The sequence below is a fragment of the Sinocyclocheilus anshuiensis genome, unplaced genomic scaffold (assembly GCF_001515605.1).
Source record: "Sinocyclocheilus anshuiensis isolate Anshui unplaced genomic scaffold, SAMN03320099.WGS_v1.1 scaffold626, whole genome shotgun sequence".
Classification (NCBI taxonomy): domain Eukaryota; kingdom Metazoa; phylum Chordata; class Actinopteri; order Cypriniformes; family Cyprinidae; genus Sinocyclocheilus; species Sinocyclocheilus anshuiensis.
In genome coordinates, this window is record NW_015544167.1 from 870,704 (window position 1) to 894,037 (window position 23,334).

A 23,334-nucleotide genomic window follows, 5' to 3' on the forward strand; every position below is an offset into this window, starting at 1 on the left:
TAATGGGTTTTAATGTTTTTGTCTCGTCGCTCCGGCCGGACAGGGCATCATCACAGTATGGTAGGGGCGTAACATTTCCGTCACGCTTGAGGTATTCGGCCAATCACAACGCACTGGATAGCTGGCCAATCAGAGCACACCTCGCTTTTCAGACCGATGAGCTTTGTAAAAATCGACGCATTTCAGAAAGGCGGGGCATAGAGGAGAAACAACAATGTACAGTATGTGAAAAATAATGTGTTTTTTGAACCTTAAACCGCATAAACACATTTCATTACACCAAATACACAAAATAATGTTCTTTTTAGCAACATCATATGACCCCTTTAAGTTACCAAATATGGTTCTTCACCCGATAAAGGGTTAAACTCCTAATTTGCTGCTCATTAATAGTTAGTAAGGTAATAGTTAAGTTTAGGTTTGGGGTAGAGGATTAAGGGATCTAAAATATGGTCATGCAGAATAGGGCATTAATATGTGCTTTATAAGGACTAATAAACAGCCAATATGCTAGTAATATGTATGCTAATAAGCAACTAGTTAATAGTGAGAATTGGTCCTTAAAATAAAGTGTTTAAAAACACATCAAATTTATGAAAATTGTGTGTTTAGAAAATTACATTACCAATACATACCAATGTAAAGGCCATAGATTATCCCTCACAGCCTCGTTTTCATCCATGTATATGGTGTCTACCCTGACTAAGGTCTATTGCAGTAAAATTGCGGGATTACCTTTTCTGTTAAGTGTTTCCCATAAAATGAAAGTATATATTAACAACTGTCAAGCTCCAAAAAGCAAAACAATAGTCCTTACGACTTGTACTCTATATTAAAAATCTTACGGTAGCTTTTAACAGACCCAAAATGTAATTCATTATTCATCTTCCCCTCTACCAAAGCTTATTTTTGGAGCTTGAAAGACATGATTACTGTGAACTACTGTTGTTAGAAAAATCTGTGAGAAGATTCTTATATATAAAAAAATTAAATTTTCAGTAAATATAAGAGAACATCAGTGAGAGAGTTTTATTTTCGCTTAAGGTCGGAAGTGGCTGTTAATGATACACAAGATCCTAATGAGCTGCAATTAGCACACAAAAAGCCCAGTGTGTGCTGTGTGACGTGCTGTGTTGTGTCAATGGCAGCGTCCTGTGCTCTCAAACACTACTGCAGCAGGCATGTAATGTTGAAATCAGCTGTCACATTTGACACTCATGTGAGAATTAAACCAACGCAGTAAACTACCATCTAAACTTCATAACATGCTCATTTACTGCCAACTGTACACTGCAGGAATGGCACAGAATCGCATATTAAGTAGCATTTAGGTGTCTTTACACAGACTGTCTTCACACAGAATGCTGCTTAGAAGTAGCATAAATGTATTTACAAAGCAAATACGACTGTATACTTTAGGGTCTGTGGTGGGTCAGAGCTAGCATAATTTAGTCTGGCTTTTATGCGGCGGCACTATGCGTTTACACAGATTCTTGAGCAGACTTAACCCTGCGCCTGCGGCGTAAAGATGCCTTTATGTTACTGATGTGAGCTATAAATGTTTCAGACAGCCAAATCTGAAATTGTACAAGTTAAACAACCACAAGAGCAGCATAAATAGATAAACATTATCTATATTTCTCATATTGCAACTGCTGACAACTGCTATATCGCACCTAACACCCTCATGTTTGAAACAAATTTAACATAGGAAATATTTTAAATATTTGTAATGTGAACATCTTTTAATAGTTATCAAGCCTATTATCACAATATCAATATTAATACTTCTATTTTTTCAGTTTTAGGGATAACATTAATCATTTTAGCTGTTTAACATCATACTTAAAAGCCATAATTAAAAGCCATTTAGAAGGCCTAAACTGCAGATTATCAGTATATTATGAAGCTACAATGGTGATACACACACACACACTAAACTATTCAAAATGAGGTAACTGCAGTACACACAAATATTGCAAAAGAGTCTTTCCTCATCCAAAATGTTCTTCTGAAACTTTTCTTCTGTGGGCCAAGGTATGCAAGCACTGTATTGTTTCAGATGAAGTCTAAAGTAGGGAAAAGACTTTCCCAACATGGTGATTCATCCCCATTTTTTCATTGGGCTTCTCTGGCTGTAATTGTAGCAAAAACCAAAAAGGCACAACATTTTACATGGATTTTTACCACCTGCATGCCAAGACACACTTGGTCGACTATCCTACGCTTCAGATTCATTGGATTCGAGTCTTCGCATGGAGCTGTGGTATTCAAGCACTCTGAACTTAAAGGGAGGGCCCTGACTCCTGGCTGGTTAGTATGGATCCGGAGAGCACAGCGAGTTCCTTCATCTATTCTGTGGGCCTTAAAAGTGCTATTGCAAAGGCTTATTGAGTGTGTTTTAAAGAACCTTCAGAGAAGTGCTGTTTTGTGTATATAAATTACACTGTTGTGTATTTCTAAAGTTAACAAAGATCTAAAACGTCATGGTCCAATTTTAACTTTGCCTATAAAATTAAGCAGCTTGCAGAATGCACCCTAAACCTGAAAAAGAGGGGGTTCCATACAAGAGTGAAGCCAAAGCTGATGTTTTTCCAAGATTACTCTACTCCCAGCACAGAGTAATCAGAGGAGAGAGAGAGAGATTATGCATATGTGCAGCATATCTCTACTAAAAGTCAAGCTGTGAGCTCGATAATTCAAAAAAGCAATGTTGCCATCTCTCTGCTGATATAAATGGAAAGGAGCTTTTCAGTAGCGAAGCTGAAAAGCTCAATGTCACATTAATAATAACACTTATTATAATATTATATTGAAAGACAGGTGCTCACACAATTTTCTGGAAAATTACTGGTAAATGACAGTTTAGAGATCATGTATGAACAGGTCCTTTAGAGAAATACAGGGAAAGCAGTTCTAGCAAATTTCCAAGATGAGAAGTTGTAACGTTACCAATACATTACTGTTTTGATGCTATGTGGGATCGAAGCATAAGATTAACAGTACGAGCCTGTACGAGGTCAAGACATGGTCTGCTTTGAACCAATCATAAAGTTGGCGATTACTCCACAGCATATATAGTACGAAATGAAGAAAACAGCATTCATCTGCATTTTGGTGCTGATGAATAAATGGTAACTTAAAAGTAAAAAAGATGGAAAGCTGTCATTTGTGTGAACAGCAGATATGATAGTTGCGGAAAAAAAGTCCATCCCGCTGGCGATTTAACAGTAATTCAATTAGTTTAATTTAGTGGTCAATGACAGGTTAACTTGAAACTTGTGCTACAGTTTCATCGTCATCTATGATATTTTTTATTTAAATCCTTATTAACTTCCATTGCAGTGTGTTTTGCCAAGTCGCTCATTGTCATACTGCACCATACATTATAGCTAGGTTACTGTAAACCACCCACTAAACCAGTATTTCTTAACCAGGGGTCCGTGGACCCCTAGTGGTCCTTGACGTAAGGCCAGGGGGTCCATATAAAGTATGAATTTTTGTATAAATTTTGTATATTTTGACATGACATGTTCCCATGAAAGAAAAATCCAATATAGCTGATAATATGGCCAAATACTGGACAAGTCAGCTAACTTGAATTATGCTTGAATGTATTTGGTCCTCACAAAGACACAAATGATACATAGATGAGTCAATTTTGTTCTGGGGGTCCTTGAGGATGGTTCTGAATTGGACTGGGGTCCGGTACGCCAAAAGGTTGAGATTCACTGCACTAAACTACCTACAGTATAGGTGAATAGGTTTAGATTGTATTTAGATTATAGATTTTATTCCTGTGAAGCTGAATTTTCAGCAACCATTACTCCAGTCTTCACATGATCCTTTAGAAATCATTCTAAAAGGTGCTCAAGAAACATTTCTAATTATTATCTATGTTGAAAACTGTTGTGATGCATCATATTTTCATATTTTTGAGGAAACGGTGATATACTGATACAATACTTTTCAAGGATGCATTTAACTGAAAAAAGTGAGATTAAAGACACTTATGTTACAAAAGATTTCTATTTCATGAAATAACTGTTCTTTTAAACTTTCTATTCATCAAAGAATCCTGAAATAGTCATCACAATTTCCAGAAAAATATTAAGCACCACAACTGTTTTCAACATTGATTATAAAAAGAAATGAGAAATCTCTTGAGCAGCAAATCAGCATGATTTCTGAAGGATCATGTGGCACTGAAGACTGGAGTAATGATGCTGACAATTCAGCTTTGTCAAAGTTATCTTAGATTTTAATAATATTTCACAAAATGACTGCTTTGTTTATTTGTTTCTGATCAAATAAATGCAGCCTTGGTGAGCATAAAAGACTTCTTTCAAAAGAGAAAGTGAAAAGAACAGATTGGCATGAAATACAGCATGAACATTTACATCCCAGTCAGTGATGGATGATGATTATCTGTAGTGCAACTTCTAAATCAGCGGTTGTTCACCTGGTAGAGGTATCTCTGGTTGAACTGCTGCATGGCTCCCTGCAGCTGGCTGCGCTGAGACTGCCACTGCTCATAGTTGCGCACAGACTCGGCTGTGGGCCGCTGCCACGTGGTGGTTCTGGTGTTGTGATCCACATAGTAGAACCTGCCGCGCTGATCCACACGCTTCTCCCAGCTACAACAGACACGAATCATGGGTTAACACCAGCCCCAGATAAGAGGATAAGTGGCCATGCACAAAAGCAAACTGTAAATACTCTCAGGGGGCTGTTCTTTCAGGGCACTTTTTTTTTGGTTTTTCAAATGCAAACTCGCTTTGACCTTTTGCCACACGTCTCAATGTTTTTTTCAGCATCCTGTGCCATTAGACTAAAAGCAGTTAGAAAGACTAAAAGCGCTAGAAAGGTTGTAAACCCTTAAGTATCCTCTGCATAAATTTGATCAGATCCTCTGAAGCACAGCGGTGGCAGTTTATTGATGGGTTCTCTGCTATACATAGAAAATTCTACAGGAACATTTCAAATCTGAACCTTAACATGCTGAATGGTTATAAACCAGAAGAAATGTAAATGTTTTGAAATGGCGGAGAGTCTTGACCATAACTCACTGGCATTAAAAAGAGTAGTGCATGCAACGGATCTGACTCAAATCACTGAGCTGAAACAGTGTTCTGAGGAGAAACAGACAAAACGTCCTCCAAACTGAAGTGCAGAAATGATCCATATTAACCGGAAGGGTTATTGTGTTATTGGTGCTCAAGGTGGATTTAACAGACATAAAAGCCAAAGGATGCCTTACTTTTGCCAGCAATAGAAATGACATGTAACGTCAACTGTGCTGTGCTTTTAGATGGCTGGAGGGAAAGAGGAGGACAGAACCTGCTCTCTCGTTATTTATCTAGAGCAACTGACCCTGTAAATGAAGTGAACAGGCTGAAATTTAAGACTTTTTAAGACTTCTGAAGGACCCGCAAGGACCGTGTGCGAACACAGAAAAATACATTTACACTTACACCCCAACTCAAGTACTAGCTACTGCTACTGTACACTCAAGCTCAAATGTGCATTTCCAAAAGATGGCAAAAAGATTAAAGATTCAAATGTAATAATTTCACACTTTCAATAAAAATCTTAAAAATAAATATATCATTTACATTTTACATTTAATCATTTAGCAGATGCTTTTATCCAAAGCAACTTACAAATGAGGACAATAGAAGCAATCAAACCAACAAAAGAGCTATAAGCGCTGTGACAAGTCTCAGTTAGTCTAACGCAGTACACACAGCAAGGTTTTTTTTTATAATAAATAAAAAGAAAATAAGTAGATGGAATACAAAAAGAATAGAGAACGCTAGTGTTAGAAGGTCAAGTTTTTTTCTAATAAATAAAAAGAAAAGTAGATAGAATAGAAATAGAATAAAGAGTGTTAGAGGGTCAAGTGTAGATGGAAGAGATGTCATTAGTAGGGTGGCCCTTATTGGGGGGTAATTTTTTTATTGAAAAAATTTTAACCTCTCACCCCCTCATTTGTTTCTCCACTAGAAGTACGGAATGTATACAAAATACCATCCAGATAATTTGTCATTTAGGGTATGCTCAAAAAATATTTTTATCACAGGTACTTCAAGATCTGATTGGTGATATTAGCGAAGGTTTTGTTCACTGATAAACTTTTGACCATTTCTGATATCAGATGGCCATTTTGCATAACCAGGATGAAGTGTACTTGCTTGGAAGCAAGAAGGAGTCTTTATCAGGTTGCAAGCTTCCGTCCATTGGTGATGTTATTTAAGTATATCTGCACTGAATGGGAAAAAAGGGTATGGTGAAGCATACTGTAAAGCAGCAGTGCAGACCACGAAGGAGGTCCAAGACTTTTGGGAAAAGGCCCACATTCCCATAAGGCCTTTTCAAGACCTTTTAGGAAAATGGGAGGCCTTGAAGAAGAACAAGGGACGAAGGAGCGAAACACAACAGAAGAACGAAGAAGACTTCAAGGAGACCTTGATCGATCACCTCTGGTATCTCAAGTGAGGAACTGGTCGCACTGGCCCTGTTTGATCCAGATGTCACGGTGGAGGAGAAAAGGGCAATGGTTGCTGCAAAAGAGACTGCAGTGGACGAGGAGCCATATAAAAGAGTGCACGCAGACCTTCTAACATTGGAACGAAGAATTTGAGCAACTTCGTCACAATGAACACTTGCAACTTCTTATTCTTGATCTCCGCCAGGACTTCCTAAATGAAGATCCTGGTACCTGGGCAAACAATGCAACCTACATCGCAGCTGAGGAGATTGCTAAGAGCCTGACGTGACCAATGACACGAAAGAGGCAGTGCACTTATCCAAGAGTACAACGGACTCCTCTCAAAGACTCAAGAACAAACACAGTTCATTATGCAGATTGTCATAGAGCACGGAAAACAGCTTCCAGATGCCCACTAGAGTACTGTGGTTGAAGGACTTGTCGGATCATCATAAATATCTAGATCAGACCTCAATGTTTTGTTCTAAGTTCACTTTCTTCACCAGTACATTAATTTCTAGAGCCCGACCGATATGGGCTTTTTGGGGCCGATACCGATATTAGGGAGTAAAAAAGGCCGATATTCTTTGTATTATAGTGCAGTACCAGTCAAAAGTTTGGACACTTTCCCATTCGTGTGTCCAAACATTTGACTGGTACTATATATAGAATACAGTATATACATAAACAGAATATAGGAGCCCTCTCGAACGCCACCCTCCGCGCGTCGGTAGCTCCCTGGGATCGCTTGATCGGTCGGTGCCGGACCGCGAATTAAACCACCCGTAACTCCCGAACCCCGGGGGATATCGACGCGGGGGTGATCTCATTCGAAAGCGGACCTCTAGACGTACACTTGATCCGCGTTCGAGAGGGTTCCTCGAGCTGAAGGGATCCCCGAATTTTGTTCCGGATTCGCCGTGCCGTTACGGAGATATGGCCATTCAAAGTTTCAATGGTTTTCCATAGACTTAATTAAGCTTTAAAGCGTTTCATCCAGGTCGCCAGTAGCCAACAATGGAGAGCACTCTGCTGGACAAACTAAGTAATTACACCATTTCAAGCATTTATCTGCGTTATATGTTCTGTAAAAAATGTTTTTATATCGGCGGCATATTCGCCGATACCGATATATCGGCGACAGGCTCATATCGGCCGATAATATCGGCAAAACTATATATCGGTCGGGCTCTAGTAATTTCACTTTGTTGCTGAAGGACATGTTAAAGTGATGTGACATGTGGCCAAGTATGGTGTCCCATAAATTTGTGCCCTGCATTTCACCCATCCAAGTGCACACACACAGCAGTGAGTAGTGAACAAACACACACACACACGCACACACACACACACCCAGAGCAGTGGGCAGCCATTTTTGCTGCAGCGCCCGTGAAGCAGTTGGGGGTTTGGTGCCTTGGTCAAGGGCACCTCAGTTGTGGGAACTGAAAGTGGAAGAGTGCACTGTTCATTCACTTCCCCCACCTACATTTCCTGCTGGTAATGAGATGCGAACCTGCGACCCTTGGGTTACAAATCAGACTCTCTAACCATTAGGCCACAAGTGCCCCATGTCAGACTGTCACCACGATCTACTGTAGATCAGACTGCAGTTTTTCAAAGATCAGTTCTCATCAGCAGCGTTGTAATTTAACATGTTAAGACTAACAACACTCTTCTGTGTTCTCGTTTTTTACCTAATTCGCCATTTACTAATGGTCTTGTATAATTATTAATTAAGTGCTGTTGTGGTCATTAAGACGGAATTTCAATGTTGTTGAGCACACCCCAAACATAGTCCAATCTCAGCGAAATTTGGTTTGTTTCCATTTCTCATGAAGGGGAGTTGACTGGGCGGGTGAGAGCAGAAGATTCCAAAACTCCAAAAATAAGTGGCACCTTTAATCTTTAGCTGTTTCTTGAAGATGTCTAAGGACTCGGCTGCTCAGATCAAGTTGGGCAGATCATTCCACCAGCAGGGAACAATTAAGGTGGAAGTCTGAGAAAGTGATTTTGAGCCTCTTTGGGATGGCACTACAATGCGCCGTTCACTTCCAGAACGCAAGCTTCCAGAGGGCACATAACTCTGAAGTAGTTTATTTAGGTAAAAAGGGTGCAGAGACAGTGGTTGTTCAAATACAAAATTCAAATACAAAACTCACGCCTGATTACCTCAAATGTCATTTCTGTCTGACGGAGAGTGTAAAACTGTGCACCTTCTCAAAATATTAATTCATATTAGCGAAATGGTGATCTGAACAATCACTGTCGGGGTTGGCCTTCAGGGATGGGCCCTTCACAATTAACATGAAAAATTATTAAGCATTTTCTGGCAAATTTTTACATTTAATCAAATATAAAATTCAATTATAAATATAACTGCAAGCAGTAATCATCAGGTCCAAGAACCAATGGCCCATGTGGATGATTAGCGATCCAACTGAAATGTATCTTATCATATGGTTTTTACAGTAAAGTTCATCTTGAACCTTTACTGACTGTTAGATTAAAATATAAGTTTTTTTTTTATATGTGATCATAATATATGTGGTCAACTCATATGAAACATTTACATTTAGATAAATCATATGTCACAGGACTATTTCATATCAATCTGAATATTTTAAGTGCAGCTCAAAACTTTAGTATTTATCTTAAGGCCCTTCTTATGTTTATAATTTATTTCTATATGTGTTGCCTTTTAAACAGTAACAGTGTCAACGGTTGTGTTTAAACTCTAATGTTTTGCAATGCTTTGTAGAAACTAAATCCAAGAATGTAATAAATAATGTAATATTTTGCACAAATTATAGTATAATACTACAATGCAGAAATACTACACAGAACAAACTGTCATACTACTTAAGAAAACATCTATGATTACTTATATGCTTGCAGTTTAGCACAGTGTTTAATTTAACCACAACACTAAAGATGTCTTAAAAAAATATTATTCTTATTTATCTTAAAAGAGACAAGAGACAAATTGTCTCTCCATTTTAACTGACAGCACTATATGTAATCTTGTCTGGCAAGTGGCAACTTGACAAATATGTTTTATTGGGGTATATACTGTTAAATAAATAAACATTTAAAGACTAAACAAGATTAGTCTTTAACGAGCCATAAAAAATGCAAAAATGCACACTTCTGTTCATCAATTTGCACTGGCTACCAATAGCTGCTTGCATAAAATTCAAGGCGTTAATGTTTGCCTACAAAATCACCACTGGCTCTGCACCCCTTTACCTAAATTCATTACTTCAGATTTCAGAAGCTTGCGTTCTGCAAGTGAACGGCGAATTGTAGTACCATCCCAAAGAGGCACAAAATCACTTTCACTGACTTTTGATCTGCCCAACTTGATCCGAGCAGCTGAGTCCTTAGCCATCTTCAAGAAACAGCTAAAACACATCTCTTCCATCTTCAATTGACCCTCTAACTCTAGCACTCTCTATTTTAATAAAAAAAACAAAAAAAACATGACCCTCTAACACCAGTGGTTCTCAAAGTGGGGGGCACATCCAAAGTGGGGCGCGGGCCATCAGCAGAAAAAAAATAAAAAAAATAAAACAGTAAACAGCCAACGAATGTAGAATGGGAGATGGATCGGTTTGTGAAAGGGAAGAGAAAAGCCACAGATGAAGTCGCACAGAACTAGGCAGGTGCTGGTCATTCAAAAGCTAAATGCAGAAAATACGATGAGGCATATCTTGCTCTCGGCTTCAGAGGCTGTCTACACTGGACGCGACAAAGCGACCGTTGAAAATCATTTGAACTTTGTGTCAGTACGTCATAAATAGAACGAGACAGCAGTTTACTGTTGGGGATTTGTTGCGCCAGTGTACACAGCATCACTGATTATAATGTGTTCTGCTGTATTTTGTCATGGTTTTGATTGCTTCTATTGTCCTCATTTGTAAGTCGCTTTGAATAAAAGTGTCTGCTAAATGACTAAATGTAAATGTAAACATTTATTGATCTATAATCATTTCACAGATTTCTATGTGCACTATTAATATGAAACTGTACTGTCAGTCCATAGTTCTCTGCAAGATCTATGCATTTATTTCCATTCAAAGTGATGGAAATTGATAGAAAAAACTCAACTTAAAAGATTTATCCTGCATGTCCCTGTAGTGTGGTGGACAGCATTAGGATCACAGCTTTCATCTTTCAGCTGAAATGCCTGATTTGCTGTTAGCCTCCCAAGCATCATAAATTCATGAAACTAAGCATGTTTGCTCAAAATGACATGTTCTCCCTATGTAGGCCGTGATTAGCCGATGAAATTTGATTGGCTGCTTGTGGTCATGTTTTTTTAGTCATATTAGGAATATGTTAGGACGACAAACAAAGAAGCAGCATATTATTTTTCAACTTCAGCTATCATACTGTTGTGGAGTTATAGGAGTTTTAGTTGTACTTGGGTGGAATCTGATGAAAGATGGTTTGTGTCCTCATATCAAGTTTCTTGAGGCAGTTTTCTTTAGCTATATGGTTCAGTTTCATAGATATGGGAATCTCATTAGGTCTCATTACCCAATTTAACTGGTCAATATCACACTTGCTGATATTCTACATCCCACAGTAACAGCGTGCACTCTCAAGGCAGGTTTTTATTTTTTGCAAAGTGACATACTCGATAACCTTTTAGGGTGTTGAAGTGAGATTTGATGTTAATGTGCAAATTGTTAGGGATGGACATTGATCTAGCAACTCCTTCCATAAACATTACCTGTCAGCATGTATAAATATGTGACAAAGACAGATACACACCCTGGTGGGAGGGGTCTCTCCCATGTGGTGGTCTTCGTGTTATGATCCACATAGTAGACTCGTCCATGAGGCAGAATTCGCTGTTCCCAACTACAAGAAATCAAAAACACTGAGCAAACCGATATGGCATGTTTTCATGTTTAAATTCAGCCCCAGCTCTCTGACGTACCCAGCAGGCAATGCATCAGTGGTGTGTGTCTCTGTGGCTATACTGGTCTGATCGGTGGAGGATGGGGTCTCTGTGGCTGCTGGCAGGGCAGAACTGTCCATCCCAGCAGAGGGGGTTGAGCTCAGTGAGGGTGAAGACAGAGCTGGACGTGATAGATGACCGTCCTCAATCCCATTAGCAGCCGTCTCACCTTTACCTGAGCAAAGACCAACAAAAGTGTAAAATTAACACCATCATACCAAATCAGACCACTCAAAGAATGTTTACTAGGGCCTAAGTAGGGCAATAAATATATACGGAGTCATCATTTACTTACCCTCATGTGGTTCCAAACCCTTAAGACTTCGAAACACAAATTAAGATATTCTAAACAAAACTAGAGAGGATTCTGTCCCTCCATTAAAAGTTCAGGTAACCAAAACATAAAAGATCCAAATATGGGTTGTTAAAGGCATTATTTGAGCTTCCATGTTTGCCACGTGATGCATTCTATGTGTGTCGATAATTTTTTTTAAACCTCTCACTGAAAAAATTTGGTGTATAAACAATTTTCAATCAGAAATTGCTAATAAATTTCACAAATAATTACAAAGAAATGGTAAGTAACACATTAAATTAAATGTGAAATAGAAGAACTGAAGCAGCATTTCCTTGTAAAAAAAAATACTCCAATAACCTTTGTTTTATTTAAAACTTTGACAAATTATTATTATTTTTTTTATAGAAACCTGTCCGGTTTCACAAAAAAAAATGTATTTTTTGTTTTGAAGATTAACATTAGTCTTATGGGTTTGAAACAACAGACTAGTGGGTCATGACAGAATTTTCATTTTTGGGTGAACTATCCGTTTAGGTGTCAATCAACAAAGATTTTGCTATATCATTTATGTAAACATATCCAACTATCAGTGGGCAGGAATTCTTAAAGCTACTGAAAAGTCAGAGGAATAAAGAAGCATGGATGAATGAGAAAATAAAGGGCGGGATATGCTTATTATAAAAAGCACAAACATTTTTACTGTCTTAACACATTTTGTCAAAATAAAAGCACCTTTTGTGAATGAACACATTAGCTGGGTTTCCATCCAAAGTTGCGAATTTAACTTATGCACAAAAGTGGTATATCACTTAAAACATTTAAGAATAAGAACCGTTTCCATCCAATGAGTCAAAGAGAACAAAATGGTCCCTTCCTGATAAACTGGCACTAAATATCACTATGAAGACACTCAATATAATAATTTTCATATATATAAATTACTTGCTCCTCAGAGCGAGCAGACGAAACAGTAAATGCGCTCATTGCTTTTGGGGGTGCATGCTGCTGTTTGGGAACACAGTCGTGTAAGACAGTTCTGGGAGGCAATTATACAGAAACACTTTTGATGACAGACTTAGCTCGGGCATTTAAGAAAGACCATAAAAACATTTCAGATGCTGTGCAATGAGATCGGTCCGCTGGTTAGTCAGGTTTTGCCGTCTCATAGCACAGTCACATGATGCACATGGAGGAATTTATTTCAATCTCTCATTATTTGCATTAACCCTTTTTTGCACAAGTCAAATAACAGCTTAAGCGAGCGTAAAACCTTTTTTGCAAATTAAGGGAATTTTATTTTTTTTTTCCGAGAAATTTGCCATTTCCATCACTCGTTTCTGATGCAATACTTCAAAATGTGCATAAAAACAAGGTGATGGAAACATAGCTTTTGATTACAGTATTAGATTAAGATAAGCACTCATCACCTTATATCTCAGTGTGTTATGATCATATTTCATAGCAGCCTGAGTGGGTTTGTATGTTTGTAATGTGTGTGTGTGTGTGTGTATCTGACCAGCGTCGCTCAGGCTGCTGATGGCCGTCTTTGAGTTGCGGCAGCATGTGTTGTCTGCAGCTTCTCCGTTCAGTTCACCATTAGTGAGAACAGCTCCTCTGACGTCAGCTGGAGAATCTCCACAAGAACCCACAGATGAAAGAGCTAAACTTCTGAAAATATATGACAGATTCATTTCAGACTCAGTGTTGTTACTGTATGTATGCGCGCCGGTTATTTCTGTGTATTTCCTGTTATTCCTCTGTAAACCCACACACAGTGAATATGTTTAATTATGGGTGTGTCCAACCTATCTGTACATGGGGGCAAGTATTTTTAGTAAATATCCTGTAATACTCCCATGAAGGGTGCACACAATTTGCTAGATTGCCCAAGCCAGTTCTATTATTTGGGATCTTAGTAAATCAGACCTAAGACTGATTAGACAATGTTTATCACCAACATTTCCAAGCAACACATTTGCTTGCCAGTCATGATTATTTGGAGCATACTGGTGGGTTTGGCAACTCAGTTTCCGGTTTGACAGAATTGACATTTTTGTCCTTTTAATTGTACAAGTAAGCAACAGAGTTTCTTAAAGGTAATTTTTTAAATAAAAATTGTGCTCACCCACCCAAGCATGTTCTCTCAGCACAATTCAGTCATAAAAAACCATTGTGTGTGCAATGTTCCACATACAGTAACTGTGTGCAACAAAGCAGCTGATATGCTCTACTTTTGTCTTTATTTATTAATTGAATTATTTAACACTATTTTGCAACAGCTACAAATGTGGTTCTGGAGTTGGTTCCAAATCAGAGAAAATAACCAAAAATTGTATGAAGCACCTTTCACTGTATTCAGTTCACTGGATTACTCAAAAATAGTGGTCATACCACTAACCCCTAACACCAACTTGTGATTCTTTAGCCCATTTAGTATATTATGCATTGAAAACAAGGTTGCGCTTACTAGGACATGAGAGAGAATGCACAACAGAAGACATGAAACAGGAGAAGCAGAAAACACATTAAGAATATTCAGTGATAAGCAATTGAAAAAACGAAGATATTTGTGCTGACCGTCCACGGGGGCTGCTGGTACTCGGGGTCTCTTCACTATGAGCTCTGTGCAGATTAGACCTGCTCGAGTGAACTATCTCTGCAAAGAAAAAAAAAACATAAAATCATCATAGGTAAGTGCATTAGGAGTGATTCACATACATCATGCAGAAAAGTTTGTCATTCCTGCATCACAGGGTGAAAACCAGAGCCATTTGATGCTTTTAAAACGACCTACTTTTCATGACCTATTACTGTATGTTTGATAATTTCACAATTACAAAAGCACAAAAAATTGGGACATCTAATGCTGTAATGCTCCAATGGGTAGAGAGACACCAAAGCACAATTTGGAAAGTGCCGGTCATAGTATTACTCAGAAAAACATCCTTGTGCTGAGCTGAAAATGCTGCAAGAGCCACTAATATTAGTGATCTGTATTAAAATGTGTTGTGTGTTGAGTGGCACATACTGTACAATAGAAAACATTGAGAGAGCTGACAAACATACTATTACGCGCATTCATTTGCGATGCTCAGTTCTGGTTTAATTCTGGTTATATCCAGTTTTCTGCATATACGTCAATAGATGTTGTTAAGATGTTGTGTTAGTTCATGTTTTCAATAATCTTTGTAAGAAAGACACCCTCATGTTGTTCCAAACATGTATGACTTCCTTTCTTCCTTGAGCACAAAAACGAGAAGCTGAGCAAAATGTTCACACTGCTTTTCCATATAAACGTCTTTGTGACCGTCCATATGACTTGTATGCTATATTTCAAGCCTGCCCATAAAACTTATAATATTTCTGCCTGTTTCTCACACAAAACAAAGTTATTATTCACAGAAAATCTTTTCCTCCTAGTTAGCTCTCAGACTTGTGCGATTTGAATATGAGCACAAGACACAAGAAACAATGATATCTGACAATAATTTTGTCTAACACACCTGGAAGAGGCACATTTATAGATTTAAATAAGATGTGAGAGCTGTGGTGGAGGAGATAATGATTTAAATTTTGCTCTGTTCCTCACGCAAATGTGTTGATTATATGGAAAAAATAGAGTGAACATTACACTAAAGTTCTGAAAATCATAGTTTGGAATCCCATAAGGGGAAAATTGTCATTTGTGGATAACCATTCATTTCATACTGACATTCATCTGAAATTAAATCAAATAAATTTTGACTGCTTACGTTGTTGCTCTTAATTAATCGCGTTTGCATTTTTCCTTGTTTTCTTTAAGTAGTTTAACAAGAAAGTGTCTGTTAATAAAAGGCTTGCAGTTGCAGTTGCAAAACTCAAATGGAGCGGCATTAAACCTTTTATTACAAAAGTCACAAGTTACTGTAAGAAAGTTTGAAGCTTAGTATGTTTGAGCACAAGTTTCTGTTTACTGAACACGTGTGTGCCATTCTGTCTTACCCAGGCCTGTACACAAAGACCTGTTTATGTACTGCGTGTTTCAGAAAAAAACCGCCAGGGGAAATGAGGGAAAACATTAAACCAACAAGAGCGACTTCAGAGCGAACAGAGGACCCTAACAGACCTGCACACACTCCAACCTTTATCAACCACTGAAGGTCAAACACAAACTCGCGCGCTGAGAGAAAACACACTCCAGATCTTTATACTGTACGTGGCTAAAACCAGAATTTGAGAGCGCATCACAAAGCCAGTTGTTGTTCTGATATGTTGTGAAGGACATTTATGTCAAACTGCCAATCTATTAAGAGAGTGTGTGTGTGTACAATGAGTAACTGAAAGACAAAGTCAGACAAATCACTGAAAAATAGCAACAGATTATTCATCTCCAGAACAACAGTAAAGTCCTTCATAGGCACATGCATAAGAAGCATTTACACTCAGAGCTTTTGTTGGTGTTTATTACAACCTCATTCATAGGTTAAGCAGCTCCAACCCAATCTACCTAAATGGAAACAAAAACACTTCCAAATTCAAATTGTGTTTACAAAATAAGATTTTCACAAACATATGCAATACATGCAATCAACCAAAGCCACAGAAATTCCAGAATGACTAAAACTGTATGAATAGCATATTAAATGTAGGACTGACCATTATTTGCTCATCGATTAATCTGATGATATTTTCAGTTATGCAATATTGGTTATATAAATTCGCAGCTAGTTTTTTTCTCTTATACATAACAATCTTTGTACATGAAACCCATTAAATAGCAGTAAAATCTTTTCCAGTAAATGTACTACATAGACTAATGCTTTCCGTCTTTTACCCAGACTGCTATTATTCACAGCTGTTTTCAAATCAGCATCCATCCAAATTAACAATATTTTTATTTGAGACAGAAAGTGGCTGGAGCAGTTCTGCAAATGTGTCAGAAATGACATCCGTCCACTAAAGACACGGCACAACTTCACTGATGATCCTCTGAGAGACAACTGATGCAAAAATGCTGTTATTTTCCAGGCTGTGTTGGTGAAAAATTCTCTTTGCTGCTTATGCACTTGGTCTTTTGTTCAAAATATTCACAGAATCTAACCTTTATTGAAGTAAAAAAAAAATGTTCTTTCTCCAAAACGTGTGTACCACAATTTCTGGCAAAACAAAAAATTTGTATCAGTTAAAATCTGAAACTGAAATACATTCCCATTAATTTTCTACAGTATGGTTTCTTTTGTGATTATGAATACTTTAGTGGTAAGGCATGACTTCCTGTTTCACTTGGGTATAAACATGAGGTAACATCCAGGCCAAATTCCTCTTTCACTATGTTGAAGAGCTACACAAATGGAAGAAAAAGCTAAACTGTTGAAAATGCCCATTTCCACTATCAGAGCAATAATTCATTGGAGATGTTCAGCTTGGAAGAGGACATGTCTTCATTGACACCACACACAGTGAGGAGGATGACTTGAATGACCAAACAGTGGGTTTCATGTACTAATAATTGCATAGATTATTTGTACTGATATGCAAAGGAGATTCCGCCAGAGTCACAAAAAGAGTCTGCATTAAGTAAAGTATTAAATGCAGGGGTGCTGACATTTATTTAGATTTGATTTGTGTGTGCATGGGAGAGAGAGCAGGAGAAAGAGAGCGCGCTTTGATAATCATCCTATTGCTAAAAATATTTATTGTCTTTGTGATTTCTGATTTTATTTTCTGTGGTAATTCTTTACCTGAAATACTTGTCAAACAAAGTGATATGGAACTGTAATAGTTAGAACTACTTTAGCTGTGCAATTATTGAAAATCAACTGTAAGCCAATCAGAATGGAGCATTCTAAAATGCTGTGGTATAATTAAGCAAAATGGCATGAAGGCTATGCTATATTGGAGTGAGCATGAGAGAGAAGGGCTGTCAGAACAAACACAGCAGGCACTGTCTTCATTTCAAGTGCATTAGTCTACTATATTGTGTGTGCTCTGTGTCCGCTGCAAGAATTCCAGTGTAATCTGAGACGACCTGTTACACATTGGGTATTATAGTCATCATAATCAATTATTAAATTCTGGAAATAGCATTCAGGAATTAACATGTTTGAGCAGTCAGACCACATAAGAGTTTACATCCTGAATGAATCTTGCCTTTGTAAAAATTCAAAAATATATTTTTAGAGACTTATTGACCTTGACAGTCATGATGTTTTAAAAAGATGAACGACTTTTAACTTGACATGTTAAAAAGATGATACGAATATCATTCACAATAACACATACATTAACAAAATAAACTGGGCCAATTTTGATTTCATGTCAACTTAAATACTACTGTAGTACTGTTGCAGTATTCATTTTGTAGTCTACAATAAGTCTGAATAAGTCAAATATGGTTAGGGTGTATAAAATTATAATATATAATATCATAATGGCTTTTTGGCAGGTGGAGGGTTTAGCCATGGGAACATTTTGGAGGCAAAATCTAAACCATACCCTCCTGAAAATAAAACACTTCAAAACAATAAAACACTTCTGAAAATATGTCCTTTAAATTTCAGCAGTTAAAAAAGACAACTCTAGACACATGTATACCACACATTCTCTATTTCTCTACCTGTGGCTTTGTATAAACATTAAATTGTTTTAGGTTGACTGATCGTGCTATATATCATGTCTCAACACACCATGTGGAGCATCACAGCATAGTTAACAGACTATGTCATAAGTAGTGCTGGGCGGTATACCGGTTCATACCGAATACCAGTGTTTATTTTTGTTATGATATGAATTTTTAAAATACTGCAATACCGGTGTATGTCGCTTAAACAACGTTCGGAACGTGACACTGTTTGAAAGGGGTCCCTTTTCACTGTTGCACTGTGGTGAGGGAACAGCTGTATGTGGTACTAAGTGTGAAAGTTCCGAAACTGAAGCTGTAGAACTAATAGAACGTGATGATATCAGACGATGCCGCGATTATAAATGAGAGTGACTCCTGGTTAACATTAAAGGGGTCATGTTTAGTCACTATTTAGTGTGGTATTTTTTGACAATATTCACTCATCATGACAGTAAAATAGGGCATTCTAAGTCAATATACTGCAGTATTTCCTCTCTCAATCAGTAGAAAATATGGTTAACACCCGGTCATGCATGGAAAAAAATACCGTCATGTACCGTGAAACCGGTATAATTTTGAAAAATACCGTGATATAAATTTTTGGTCATACCGCCCAGCACTAGTCATAAGAACCATTTTACCAGCTAGAGACAATCGTTCAGTAACTAAACTCACGATACCAGTCTTCCTACAGTAACAGACTCATTTTAGTACCCCTGCACTGTCTAACTGACACATGGCTGCTTCCCAAAGCAACTTACTCCCAATCAGAAATGAGTGCATGAGTCTGAACAGATTAGGATTGTGAGTGGTCAAAATACTCAGTGACCTCCTGGGCTGTGTTTGTCAGCTGTGAGTACACAGAGGAGAAAATCTCTCTTGTGAGCATTCGCTGGGCCTCCTCTGGTCTGAGTCGACTCTTTCCATCCCAACCCCTCTCACCACAACCTCCTCGATTCCTGCATTTAGTTTAGGTGGAGTCACAGCCAAGGCTTTGCGCACTCATGAATGTGCATTTGTTCATGTGTTCTGTGTGTTCTACGAGTGTTTTCTATGAAGTGTGCATGTGTGTCTGTGAACAGGACTTACTGTCTGGGGCAGCGTTGCCACTGGGCAGAGATCCTAGATCAACAACCAGGCCGTCCAGACAGACGTTGAGCTCACCTCCTGCTACAACCGAGCCTTTGTTCTCTGTCTGTAGAACCAGACTGAGCTGTACATTCTCCACTGCCAGTCAAAAAGATACAGAGAGAGAGAGAGCTTTAGTGCTAGCAAATACATTCGTTTTTCAGTTTCTTAAAACCTAAATTTCATTTACATTCATGACATTTTATTTGACTGAATCTTGGTTTTGGCAACACACTCACTGGTTCATATTTTGTATTTTAAAATAGCAGGACAGAAGTGAAACTGGTTTAAAAGGGTTTGGGGGAGAGCTCAGCTGTTAATTTCAATCTATCCCATGTTAGCCTCACATACCTCTGAACATATGCTCACATAACAGCTGTCGGACACTTATACAAGAATAGCAAACAGAAAAACATTATGTCTTTATCTTCTTAAGAAAACATTAACTGTCATAATTTACCCTCATGTCATCCCAAACATGTACAGATTTCCTCCGTGGAACAAACAAAGGAAATTTTTGAAAAGTATCCTATCTTGTAAATGTAAAAAAAAAAAAAAGTCTTTATTGTGTTAGTCTTGAAAATTGCACCAGAGGCTGCTTCTCTGCACATTTAACAGGAACTTTGGATCTACATATAATAGTTTTCTGATGGCAAAAGTTCAAGAATTTCTCTAAACAATGTGAAGGAGACAGCTGACTCAGAAACAACTTGGAAAAAAAAAAACTAGGACTAACATTGTGGAGTGACGCTGCTGAAAGTCAAACCTCAAAACCTTTCAGGACAAACACTGCACTGAGCTGAAAGGAACTCGTGGTAAGTCTGTACAGACTTATTCCAAATCTTTTAGACTGGTAGAGTCAAAAGACCCAGCAATGCAGAAGTATTAATTACAGGAAGTCACATGTTTTCAATCAGAGACTTTTCCCCTTCTTGCATAAAATGCAAGAAAAAAATACCTGTTTTGTTTTAATGTCAGTTACAAGGTGTTATGAATGTCTGAGGTGATCAGCACTGATTTTAACCTTAATATTAGGGCTGGGAAAAACTACTTGATGATTTTTGTGATTAATAGTTGTTGTTTAACACATTAAAATAATGAAGGCAATTAACACAGCTTCTGTTTTTTCAATTCCTGAAGTAGCTACAGAGCTTAGTCAGGGTAGTGCCATATTCAGTGTTTGACAGGAATGAAAACAAGGCTGTGAGGGACAGAAGTACAGTGTTTTCAATGGACTGTACTGCTGTTTAACAACATGCCAATTGATTTCCTTAAAACATTTAGAAGAAGAAAAAAAACATTTAGTAGACAAACTCCACAAAACAGTTTTGAAAGTTGTTAGTTGTGAAAATTACAAGTAATTTAATACTTTTATATGGTGCTTGTCATTGTAAAGACTAAGTTCATCCCTCACAGCCTTGTTTTCAAACGGGGCTAATATACACACACACACGGTGTGCTGTAATGCTACCCAAAAATCATGATCCTAACCTTTATCTCCATACCTGAACCTCTGATGGCCAGACAGGAATTCGTCTTCTATGAATTGTTCAAATATTTGGTGCCCGGAGACTGTAGTGCTCACCCAGTTCTTAAAAGCTTAGCTTACGTGTGATATGAATAAACAGTGCTTATAAACGGCTGTTCAGACCGTATTCTCAACTGAAACTAGCAGAGGCTTGGACCCAGAAACAGTATTGCTAATGTCAAATTATAAGCGGATATCTTTTCACCACACACTTTGGTTAGCATAACAGTAAATGATCATCCATGCACCGCTCACCAGCTCCACGAAGTGAGAAAGAGTGGACAAGCGAGGAAGGTTTGAGTGCACACAGCAGCCCTTACCACCCATTCCTCCTCTTTAAGTGTAAATGAGGCTTTAAATGTTTATTTAATCATGAAAATGAATGTTCAAACTAAACTCTATAAAGTGGAGAAAAAAAATAACTGACAGCTTTCATTTAACACAAATAGCTGACAGAGACAGAAAAATCACCAAACTTAAATATATTATTATATAATGGGATTATGTGAATATTGTTCATGTGGTTATAATATCTGATAATTAGCAGTTTAGACCTGGCTTTCAGTTATACTGTAATGTTGAATGGCTTACTTATTTTATCTCTGGGAATAAAATTCATTTAAGAGCTATCAGCATGTGTATTAAAAAAGATGTATAATATTTTTTTTTTTTCAAAATATTAAATATTTCAATACTGTCTTCAGGTTGTATCCACATTAACTTAATGTGAAAATATATTTATAAAAATATATGTATCAACATCCCTACTTATCATGAATTGCAATTTTTATGGTAGGGCTGTGCAATTAATCGTATGTGATTGTCATGCGCATCTCGTCAGTAAAGCCGGTTCCGTGATTGGTAGTAAATCTCCATCACCTGCTTTCAGATGGAGCGGCATTTACTACACTGAGCCATAGTTCACTGACAATTAGGCAATATCGCGTTCATTATCGTAGATTAATCACATTCGATTATGAACGCGATATTGCGTAGCTTGTCAGTGAACTACAGCTCTGTGTATTAAATGCCGCTCCATCTGAAAGCAGGTGATGGAGATTTACTACCAATCATGGAACCAGCTTTATTGACGAAATGCGCATGACAATCACATACAATTAATTGCACAGCCCTATTTAATGGTGTTTGGAGTTGTGTCTGTTTGTGATGAACTTACTCTTGCCATCATGTGTTCGTAGAGTGTCCAGTAAGTCAATGGTGGCATTGCCCAGAAGTTCCTTCCTCAATGTGTGACAACTCCACAACTTCAGATCCAAACGACTCTGAGGAGTCACGTTCCTGTATAAAAAAATAATAAAAATGTGAAAAAAATATATATATATAATAATATAATAAGCAGTATGCAGTCATTTAATTAAGTCCCCTAGAGCTGACATGGCTTTTTAAAATAGATTTATTTTTTTATTACTGTTTTTACTTGGTTACTGATTGCAGTTTCAGTAGTTTTAGGTCATTTGAAATTAAATAAGTAACCGATATAGATATATATATATATATATAATCTCATAATGAGAGTCACATAATGCCTTACAGGGTGAGGTCTTCATTCCACTGCAGTTCTAGGTTTCCGGTGCGTTTGCCTGTTTTCTTCGTTTCACTGGTCAGGCCGTCAGCGGTCACTTCCACAAATGAACTCAAACGAGAGTGACGATTGGGGAGTTTAGGAGACTGAGGCTTAGCAGACAACACTGTCAGATGAGCAGAACAGAACAGAAACACTTTCAACTCTTAAACATCCTTAAAGAGAAGAATAGAAGTTCTGCAAAATTTCAATGAGAATTAGTACATTTCATTTTTGGCTAAGTTCTAAATTACTGTGAAGCAAACCATTACAGAGTTATACATCCCATATCATATTTACAATCAAAATGAACAAGAAGTAACAGTAATAACATCCAGTGGCGGCCCTAGCATTTTGGGGGCCTTAAGCTAATTTTCTAAATGGGTTCTGTTTCACCTTACTGTGTGTTACTCTTACTCAGTATATTTATCTTTAAAGATAGATATATTTATTTCTGAAGCAAACTAACATGAGACTTCAACCATTGCTTTTAGAGAAATGTATCCACTGTATGTGGAGAAATTTGGGACTGCAGCTTTAAATACAATAAAATAATAGACAATAAAATAACGTATAAAGCAAACAAATGTTACAAAAATGGTTAAAGTGCAACTGAACACAACTATAAAGAATAATAGAATAGAATAATAATAAAGAATCAAATTTTTTTTTTTTAAACACTATCAAGATATCTTTTCTGGACTGGCATGTCTTAGTCCAGATTAAAATGTAAAAATATGT

At 37.5% G+C, this 23,334-nt stretch overlaps 1 protein-coding gene across 2 annotated transcripts in view; it reads right to left on the reverse strand.

The window, feature by feature from the left end:
- Window positions 1-23,334, reverse strand: part of LOC107695956 (NEDD4-like E3 ubiquitin-protein ligase WWP2) — a 49,931-nt gene that overhangs the window by 22,443 nt on the left and 4,154 nt on the right. For both annotated transcript variants that reach the window (XM_016496078.1, XM_016496077.1), the window contains exons 3-10: window positions 22,564-22,720; window positions 22,189-22,310; window positions 19,445-19,582; window positions 14,332-14,410; window positions 13,271-13,422; window positions 11,436-11,631; window positions 11,267-11,356; window positions 4,463-4,637 (exon numbers count right to left, since the gene is read on the reverse strand). In XM_016496078.1, coding sequence (XP_016351564.1) covers window positions 4,463-4,637; window positions 11,267-11,356; window positions 11,436-11,631; window positions 13,271-13,422; window positions 14,332-14,410; window positions 19,445-19,582; window positions 22,189-22,310; window positions 22,564-22,720 — 1,109 coding nt within the window. The remainder of the gene's footprint in view (window positions 1-4,462; window positions 4,638-11,266; window positions 11,357-11,435; window positions 11,632-13,270; window positions 13,423-14,331; window positions 14,411-19,444; window positions 19,583-22,188; window positions 22,311-22,563; window positions 22,721-23,334) is intronic.